Raw genomic sequence first — 10252 nt, forward strand, 5'->3', positions numbered from 1 at the left:
CGCTAACAACGTAGACAGCAGGTATGGCGGTAATAATGCACTGCAGTTGTGTGTAACGGGAGAAGCTTACACAGGTGTTGGTAATGTGAGAAATTAACAAGTTCATTTGGACCTGCTCCTGAAATGCGCCTGAGGGGCTGATTAATGTCGCCTTTAACAGGGAAACTAAAAGCACAACTTAAGAATGAGAAAAACGACCAACTAACGAGTAATTTGGTTTAAAAAAAAAAAAAATCATTAGTATATATTTATAGGCTGACAGCTTATGTTAATAATACATTTTTGGACATCTTGGATTTATATTTGTCAGCATTTTTTTTTTTTTCTCAATTTAAACCTGATGCCAAGAATCACATTACTGTGTGGCTTTTGTCCAAGAGCTGAAAACATAACTTTGTTATTCTCTACCTTTGGAAGATTATTGGCAAACAAAAGTGCGCTCATCAGGTTATACAACTAAAAGGTTCTAAATATAATTAACAACTTATGACTTGCTACAAAATTTACTAACTTTTCTTGCCTAAGAGTTTTGTCCAGGCTTTAAGTAGCACGCTACTTTCTTGTTCTTTATTCCAGTTTTACTCCGTGATTTAAAATGTTTTATTCATGCATTAAATGTATGTATGGTGCTGTGGTTACAAAGTCTATACAAAGCTTAACTTTCTAATGCTCCTTACAAAGGTTTCTATTTAAAATAAGGAAGTAACTCCAGCCTTTAGAACAGCACCTTGACAGTGTATGCTAACAGTACATTAACCTTTGGTTGCACTTCTTTCAGACAAACTCAGGAGCCAAAAACTGCAGTCATATAAATCTTCAGCACCTGAGCAGTAAGGGGAAAAAGTCATTTTGATGTTTTCTTAAAAGTTTCTGAATACATTGTCATTGTGTGTTATGACATTCAGAGATATTTTTTCTCCTCAGGCTTGAGGATGAGATGATTAAAAAAAAAAATGAACCTACCATGGAGAAGTGTTACCCTTCTTCTTCACAGAAAAGTGAGTTCCAGACTTCAATCAGTCATTGCTGCAAAGAACAGAGGCGGAGGTTAGACTTTCACAATTCCAGGGTGTGCTATCAAGGCAACCAAAAACTCTTCCTTGGCCATTTCTTGTATGGTTTCACATCACCACCGTAACTGTAACTTCTTTACTGCACATATTGACATGTTCCCAGGCTTCAAATCAGAACATCTTGTCAACACTTGTGTGATCTTCTGCCCTTTGTCAACGGTCAGTTAGACATAGCAGACACACTAGAGCTCACCGCGAATTATATAAGCTATTTGAAAGAGACTCTTCCTTTAGGTATTCTGTCTAAAGTAGGTCTATTGCATCCTGATATCAATATTATAAGTAAATGTTATGATCATTTTAATGTTCTTTTTTTTTTTTCCTTTCCCAGGTTGAGTGGTTGAGATGAATTCCAGCATTTTCTGGAAAAGCATACAGAGAGCACAAAAGAAAAGGTACACAATCCAAATAAGAGTTTTGAACACTCAGATGATTTATTTTTAACTCGCTAAATGGTAAGAATACCAAGCTGACTGTCTGTTTTTTTTTTTTTCTAACAGAAAAAGGATCAGGCTTAAAAAGAATGCTTCAGAGGACAAAGCCGGCTGTTAAAAAGTCAAGTGAGGAATTGTTTTTCATTAAAAAAAAATAAAAAAATCTTTCTTTGGTACATTGTTGTATTTGTTAACATACTGCTAAATTTCAGATCGTGTCTCAAGATGCCCTCAGAAAGACCTCTGTAAAGAAGTAAATCAGCCATCTATCACAACAAATAGTCCTCTGACGATGGATGAAACACTTCCTCGAGCGCGCAGCCTGACCACAGCACATGTCCCGCCAATATTGTTGGATAAATCGACTGTTCCCCGAGGACAAATGCTGCCAGTGTGCCAGGATCAATTTCTCTCTGCCTCATTTCAATTTGTGGAAAATAACTGGATAAATTCAGCCACCGCATTTATGAATGCAACTTCATGTGCTTTCACATCAGCAGATATCAGCCACACTTTTTTACCCAGCTCATCTTCAAGCCATATGTTATGGGATGCTGCTTCTCACCAGGTGGATCCTGTTACTTTCCTATCAGGTCATTGTGGCCAAGCCTATACCCCACCTGAAAAAACTGAAGTGTGTTACACTGACTTACCTCAGGTTAGCCAACCTGACATTGTATCAGTAGATTTTACAAGCCAACTAGTTATCCCACCATGTAAACTTCAAAGGGAACCTTCAAGCTCTGATGACGTCACTCTTGCAGTTTCAGAAGCTTTGTGCGATTCAAGACTTTTCCCAGACAGTGCCAACTGCAGTAGCCTTTTAACAGACAGTCAGTGTGATGTGGTTAGTCCATTTTGGCTCGATTTGCTTTTGGATAGCAGTAGTAACTTGTGCTTCCCTGATCCTAATCTTGTAGATTTTGTCCTTTCCCCTGAAACGGGTCCTGATTAAGTACAAAGTTACTGCAACTTTGCAGTTTGAAATGACCAGTTAGTAGAGAGACGGCTGTATTTTTTTTTCTTTCCTTTTTATTTTAATTTGTGTATAAAAGATGTTTAGACCGCATATACAGAAAGTTTCGAAATGATTAGCTTATAGCAACACCATGAGGTATTTATGCAGTTCGGTCTGCAGACTTCATTGAACGTGTTTTGCCAATATTTGATAAAAATGTTTGCATTTTTTCCCCCTGCATTGTCAGACTGATGCAGATGACATTTCTTTTCATATTGAGTAACATCTTTAATTTTTCAGTGCATCATTGTAGGAATTATAGTAAAGATGAGTCATAATTTCCACTAGAAACCTCAAAGCATTTAATCTTGAAATATAAAACCGACGAACACAGGCAAAATGCTGCATTTGCAATTATTACAATTTGCTTTTCCCTCTCCAGCGAGTACATTAAAAATGAGATGCTAAACAAACAACTGGACTGGATACCTATGTGAAGTTTGAGTAAAGATATGGCATCTTATCAGTTGAAAAATCTTTATAAGCTGCTGAAATAAATGGAATAATTTATGTACTGAATGTAAATATTCAATATGTGTAAGTCTTAAGCCCCCTAATTTTTTTTTTTTTTTTTGGGCAAAATGAGAAATGATACAGTAATCAGTGAAATGTACAAACATTAAATGCAGTATATTTTAATTTGTTAAATTCTGACAAGCTTGAACCTCAGTACTTATGAATGTCTTTTTTCTTCTTCACAGCCTGAATACTCTCAGGCAAGCTTTCTTGCAACTTTATGAAGTAGTCATCAGGAATAATTCTCCAGGCTTCTCGAAGGACATTCAAATCTTTCCTTTGGATGTTGGCTGCTTTTGTTCCTTTCAGTTAAGATGATCCCGTACTCCTTCAGTCGTGCTGACGTATGGGCTCTGGGGAGGATAGTGTATGACTGATAGTATTCCATTGTGTATGTGTGTTTTTACTGTATTATCATGCTGGAAAATTACCCTCTTTTATAAACTGTGTTGCATGGTGGACCAAAACCTTGTTCATAAAAATAAAAAAAAGGAGCACCAAACCATGACTGACCCTCCATCGTGTTTTACAGGTGGCTATAAACACTCCCTGCAGTACCCTTTTCCAGCTGACCTCTGTACATCCGATTTGAACCAAAATTTTCAAATATGGATTACTCACGCCATAAGATCCAATTTGCAGTCCAGTTCTTGTATAATTTAGCACACCTCAGCCTTTCCCCCCCCAGTTTCCCTTCCTTGAGAATGGCTTCTTGTCAGCCACCCTTTCACTGAGACAATTTCTGATGAGAATTCTGCAAACTAAGGCTGAAGAAATTGTTTTGTGACAGGCTAGAGGTATCAAAGTGCCTAAAGATAAAGTTTAAAACTGGTTCTTTGCCTGTAGAGACAACATTGGTTCATCCCTCGAGTTGGAAGCCTTTTTATTGCATGAATGCTGCTTATAAATGTTAAGCACAAAACATTTATTTCTTTTGTACTTAAATTTTGTGTTAAGTAGCTTTGAACATTCCTCTAAAAATTGTCAGGTACAAGAACTGGACTGAAAATGGTTGAAAAGCAGCCAATATCTGAAAAAGGTTTGGAATATTTCCAGGAAGCCTGGAGAACTACTGGTCAACACCACTTTAATAACTAAATAAAAATGACAACGTTTGGCTCCTTGGAAGCAAAAGTAACTAAGGGGCTGGCTCAAGGCTTTTTCACAAATCTCTTTGTACCTGCACTTAATTTTACCTCGTGTTTAGCTGGTATTAAAGAAGAAAACTAATCTGGATCACCCATTCAGGAGACATGAATGTACATGGTTAAATTAAGCTTGATCGAATGGTCGCCACTAGGTGGAGGTACTAGGCTCATGGTTCACACTTAACTACCCTAACTCCTGAGGAATTAAAAGTAATTGACTGCACTCGCAAATATGCACTTCTGCTGGCACAAAATATTTACTTTAGACTCCTAAGGATGCTTCATTTAGTCTTCATCTTTATTGAGTAATTCAGCTGGGAACAAAATCTCAATGTGCAACTAGAGGCCATTTAAACATTACAAATACTCTTCGGGATATATTGTTTACATATTACAGTGAATTTTTTATGAAATACAATAAGCCACATTTAAAAATAACATGGCTACAACTAAGTCGAAAATACAGAAGCAAGCCCTGCAGACTGGAGCACAACATCTTTTAGACTCCTGAGATGCATTTACATCTTACTGGTTACTGATTGAGTATAGAGAGACTACATACTTGTCCAGAATCTGTTGCGTTTTAGTCAAATTTTGGAGCTTGAAATATTAATTTTTAACATTATCATTTGATATTTGAAGGCACAGTTAGAAGCAGAGATAACTTGACATTTTCAACACCATAGTGAAACAGTACAGCTGGTATTACTTTGGTCTTAAATATATGTGAAAGTAAATATGCACACATATATTTCATCATCTTTTGTTTAAAACACATTTGCTATTATGGGAAACACAAATGCATATTAAATAATTATGTCTCTATTCAAGAACAAAGCTTTCTTCATACAAACAGCAGTGTTAAACAGTTCAAAATGAATTAAATGTTATGTAGGATATTGTATCATTTATAATTAATCTTTTGGTGTGTATTATATAATTTTCAGGTCCTTCACATTTAGGTCCAATCTTCCTGTATTACATAAATATTAAAGTGCAAGTTCCAAGCAGTATCAAACTATAGGATATGAATATAATCAGTAGTTACCTTGTAAATCTAGAACCAGGTTTTATAAATAAAGAATATTAAATATAGAATGATTTAATAGAAATTACAAATTTTGTTTTAAGGCATTGCTGTGGGAATGAGGCAGGACACTACCAGCTATTTCTCCAACTTCTCCACTTGAGTCCCATTTTCAGGTTTTTTCTGAATCTTGTAGTCTTCCAAAAGTGCTTGCGCTGTGTGCCTGCCAGTCCTTTTCACCACAGCTTTGATCCCCAGGTTGTCAACATTGAAGGCAGTGATACCGACATTAATGGCAGAATTGACAGCGTGGTCTGTGGCTTGTCCTGCCGCTGCTCCGTACCTTCAGAGTCAGATTGAGTGAGAGGTCAGAGCGAGAGGCGGGGAGAAGAGGGTATGGGAAGAATTAATTAATATGTAGTGCAAAGACTGTAAAGATGCCATCATGCGTCGAGTGAATTTCTGTGAGGGAGTGAGGGTTGCAAGTGCATGCAAGTGTGCAATCTGGAATAAATACATTTGTTTGCCAGAATATAGGCAATTTTACCCAATTGGAAGCAGATGGGAAGATCTTTTTTGGCCAATTTCATTTACAAATTCTAACCAAATCAACTTGTATTGACACATGCATGCAAAAACAAAGCAAATGTAATACTGTAGAGTCCAGCTTAGTGATTTCCCAGGGATGCCTAACGAAGCCAAAACGTATTCAAAGAAAGAAACAGTACGGCAGATTTTCATCATTAAAAGAACATTTTAAGAATTTCCCTCCTGAAACCAGTTTTTAACTCTGATGTGAAGATATCTGATAACCATTTTGCAGAATTTCTTAGAACACGAGAACCCGTTGAGGCAGGCAGGATGAAAATACTGTCAATTATAACATTTCCTTCAGAAACACTGTTAGAAATCAATGGAATCACTTAAAGAGGCCCCGTAATCCAAATTGGCACACAAGAAAAGGGAGTGAACTGGTACAGCATAGGGCTGAAGAGTGCTTTGTTAAAGAGAACAAAAAAAAAAACAAAAACCCAGAAGCTTGTGTTATGTGCACAATTAGAAGTGAAAAGAATTAAACAGTTGCGGAGAATCAGGAAAAATTACACTTTGTCTCATTAGGAGTGTCAGAGTTGTTTTGTAGACCCCTAAATCTGCAAAGCAAATTGAAGAGAGTGAGTGCACTTTTGGTTTTTGCTTACACAATGTATGCAGTCATTTACAACATACACATCAAAAACCCGTCTCCCGAGCAGTGCTGATCAAAAAATTGCATATGTGCACATTCAAGCAGTGACAGTAGTCAGAATTAATTAAACTATATTTATTTAATTTCTTACTTGTGTTTTACGGTGCTCACTGTTTCTGAAGCTACACTTGTAGCTATGTCCTTTGCTGCTACTTCCAAACCTGTCCACATGGTTGCAAATCCTGGGAAAACACAAGAGTATTATTTGTATGTGCTTGTTTGTAACGGTAGATACATTTATGCAAAGGGCGTAATAATGAAATACATCAGATTCAGACTGGACAAAATTCCCTTGAAGCGTGTTTTTAACGGTAACATTTCCAGAATAGCTGCTATTTTACACAGCAGACATTCAAGCTGAATTTTGGGAAAGAGGGCAAAGTCAGAGGGTGCCAAACCTGGTGAAAAGGATGTGGTGGTCAATGCAGGAAAAGCAAAACAAAAAAAGCTTTTTTACCATGCTCTCTGCCAGTGCATGACAATACACAGCACGGCTGAGGTGTTTTAATCTGAATACTATCCTCTACACACTTGTCATAGAAGAGCTCTTATTTATTTATTTTTTTAATTTCTGGTCATGTGACAAATGACCAAAAGGTCTTTTCAAAAACGTCTGTGTATATATAAAAGTACAAACAAATAAAAAATATGGTTTTTAATAAAAAACAAACAAACCCAAAAAAAAAAAACAACAAAACATGTTTTAAAGAATATAAAGTGAAAATTAACTTTACCTTGCACACCACTTGCAGCCACCACCATGGCTCCATCAATGTTGGAACGCCCATCTTTATCCTTCTTCATAGACTCTGGGATCAGCTTGCCTCCGTGTTTTTTCACATGTGGAGCCAACTCTCGACCCACGCAGCTAGCAACAGAACACACGCCATCCACTGCAGTAAGAAAGCATTAGTAAATTATAAGTTCACTGCCAAATTAACACTCAAGGGCAGTAAAAAAAAAAAAAAAAAAAATGCTGACTGAAGATGACTTAATGACCTAGAAACTGGCTGACTTTGACAGCTCCTCCTGTAGCTTGCTTGGCAACATGGAGGCCTTTTGTGACTGTGGGGCTGACGGGGGTGGGTTTGTCCTCTGGAGTGATATGTTCTCTGAGTTTAGCTGCCCCTTTGTGAATGGCTATGCCTGTGTACTCAGCTCCTTTGACCAGTCCCCAGCTTAGCCAGGATGCACCTGACAGGATCACACAGGGCAGACAGCGTTAGTGATCATTAGTGAGGACTGCTGACCTATATTCATAAACAATCCAATTCCAAACTAACTCCTAACTTTGTAAAACAATGATATTAAAAATTTAAGAGACACTGCTTACCTGTCAGGATCCCGTTTGCCACCTTTTCACTCCATTCAGGTAAAGTCTTTTCCTCTTCAGTCTCTGCTGGAGTCTCTGCAGGAGCCTCTGCTGGTTGCTCAGGTGTATCAATAGACACCTTCTGGCTGAGATTAATGGTATCTGCAGCTTCTTCTGGAGCCTGATCATAGAGACACATTGGTTAGCCAGTGCAGAATGAAGACAGACAGTGTGGGATGAAAATAAATACTTTGGACAACTTGTGGAAGCTGCACACATCTACAGATGTTCGTCTCCCAGTAACCCCCCAATGCACACAATGCATCCTCTCATTCTGCACTCCTCATTACAATGCGCTATTTGTTTGCTCTCAAACAGACTGCCATTTTAAAAACGTCTCTCTGCTGTAACGAAAGATTTGAGCTAAAAATCTCTGGTATCCTATTAGACTGAATAATAAAGAAATTTTAAAAAAATTGCTTACTTTCTGATGTGATATCACCTCCATGTGACAAGATAATTAGCCTGTGTGCATTCATTAAAAATGACCTTGCCTGGTGTCACTCCAATCAAAATGACACCTCCATCATGGCTAAACTGGCACTTGTCTTTCAGCTGAAGCTCTGAGGTTCTAACTGCTGCAGATAAGAGCATTATAACTGATTAATTCTCCTCACCTGCCTGAGTCAAATCCCCACAATGCTGAGGCAGGGGTAATTTGGGGAGGGCTGCTAGATCAGAAATAAGCAGCAGCAAGAGTTTCATTGCAAGCCAACAATACAGCAGAGTGCAGCATCAAAAGTGTTGTTTGTGTAAGAATCAACAAAACAATTAAACTGGAATTTAAAAAATCTGAAGTTGGGAAAGTTTAGATTTTCTAGTTTAAAAAAAAAAATCTTGTTATTTCTTTAAACACAGAAATCAAATACAGCATGATCTCTGTTTGGGGATATATTTAGCCACAGACTCTACTGTTTGGGAAACACAGGCCTTACAGCCTGGTCTCTGTTTGCAATTGTTTGCCAGATAATACCAAATATTTCATGCTGTTGCAGATCTAACCACAGTGAAACACACTGACCTGAACCCTCAGATCTGTCATCTGGGACAACAGGTCCTGAAACAGTCCTCTGTCTGTAGCAGGGAGCTCAGAGGACAAAACCACTCCCACATAATACCCTGGAGCTGGTGCCATCATGTCCGGAAACATAAACACACCAGTGTTACAGAGTAACACTGGAGAGTTCATGGCCATGAGAGGGTACAGCCAGTCACACACCTGCCAGGATCAAAAGAAAGTGAAGAAAATGCAACAAATGGAAAATGTGATTAAAAACAAATCAAAACAGGTATACTATGATATGAAATGATGTGTGTAATATAGTATAGTAAGTGAATTGAGGTGAAAGTTACATTTAACAGGAGAAAGAAGTCCGCAGACATTTTGTTTTACTAGAAGTTTTCAAAAGTAACCTTGAATGAATCCTGGTTTTACAAATGGTGCTTCTGCACAACACAGTGAGACAAACTAGAGTACACAGTCATCCTGTGATTGCTGCATGTCTAACAAGATTACAGAGCATAACTGTGTAAGCTGGGTTTACGTAATTACTTGCACTCATGTGAATCACTGATGTCACACACTTTCAATAACACCTGGGAAATCCCCCCACTAAATAGGCAAATTTTAGTCTCATGACACTAGTGGCATGAAAGGCAAATGTAATCATAACAAATAATCCTGAATAGGTTAGAGACATTTGGTCTTATTGATTCAGTCTCTTAATAAAGAGCTTAAGCTGTCTACATACCTCCAAACCCTTTCTTATCTTATCATTGACTGGTTGCAGTGTTGACCTGTACAAATCCAACTTGGCAGTTCAAAACACCTCACAACCTTTGATTTCACTGCATCATTGGTTTTTATTAACCAACTTATTTCAAGTCAAAAGAAAAAGAAAAATCTGGAAAGCATCTCAAACTACATCATGCTCATCTGTGAAGATTCACAACCCATGTGATATGTTAAAAAATCCCCCCCCCCAATAAAAAAAAATAAAAAAAACATTACCAAATAACAGTGTTTTATTTATTTTTGTGACTAACAATTTCATGTTAATATGTGATTCTACACATTTTCCGAAACAGGTGGTGCAGTGGCTAGCATTATTGCCTCACAGCAAAAAGGTCCTGAGTTCGACTCCACCATTTTGCTGTGTTGAGTTTGCATGTTCTCCGAGTGTTTGTGTGGGTACTGTAGCTTCCTAGAAGATTCTGGTTTTTAATTTGGCTTTAAGTGCACATCCTCATTCAATTTACAGGTAAAGGTCAAGGTTTTCATACAGGTTAAAGTTTTCATCTTTAAAGGTCTTTGAGATATTAATGTTCAAACACTGCTTTAGTTTTAAATGTGTAAAAAAACAAACAAACAAACACACACACAAAAAAAAAAAACCCAAAAACACCTCCTACTACTAA

General features: G+C 37.5%; 1 protein-coding gene and 2 long non-coding RNA genes across 6 annotated transcripts in view; 2 read left to right on the forward strand and 1 right to left on the reverse strand.

Annotated features, from left to right (window-relative positions):
- Positions 1-79: 79 nt before the first annotated feature.
- On the forward strand, positions 80-2586 carry LOC102299783. Its single transcript, XR_316040.3, has 6 exons — positions 80-463; positions 779-830; positions 925-998; positions 1405-1468; positions 1574-1633; positions 1720-2586. It is a non-coding gene; the product is annotated as an uncharacterized LOC102299783 (long non-coding RNA).
- A 1883-nt stretch (positions 2587-4469) lies between these two features.
- spartb (spartin b) overlaps positions 4470-10252 on the reverse strand; it is an 8254-nt gene continuing 2471 nt past the window's right edge. For 2 of the 4 annotated variants that reach the window (XM_005926460.3, XM_005926459.3), the window contains exons 3-8: positions 8856-9053; positions 7796-7955; positions 7462-7656; positions 7197-7355; positions 6554-6644; positions 4470-5559 (exon numbers count right to left, since the gene is read on the reverse strand). In XM_005926460.3, coding sequence (XP_005926522.1) covers positions 5355-5559; positions 6554-6644; positions 7197-7355; positions 7462-7656; positions 7796-7955; positions 8856-9053 — 1008 coding nt within the window. In that variant the 3' untranslated portion in view covers positions 4470-5354. Of the gene's footprint in view, positions 6368-6553; positions 6645-7196; positions 7356-7461; positions 7657-7795; positions 7956-8855; positions 9054-10252 lie in introns of all 4 variants that reach the window. The other 2 variants (XM_005926461.3, XM_042219658.1) reach the window with 2 other exon arrangements.
- LOC121814319 overlaps positions 9920-10252 on the forward strand; it is a 788-nt gene continuing 455 nt past the window's right edge. Inside the window, exon 1 of the long non-coding RNA XR_006054276.1 lies at positions 9920-9961. This is a non-coding gene — a long non-coding RNA (uncharacterized LOC121814319). The remainder of the gene's footprint in view (positions 9962-10252) is intronic.

The sequence above is a fragment of the Haplochromis burtoni genome, unplaced genomic scaffold, assembly GCF_018398535.1.
Source record: "Haplochromis burtoni strain Fernald_Lab_line unplaced genomic scaffold, NCSU_Asbu1 Contig_36, whole genome shotgun sequence".
Classification (NCBI taxonomy): Eukaryota; Metazoa; Chordata; class Actinopteri; order Cichliformes; family Cichlidae; genus Haplochromis; species Haplochromis burtoni.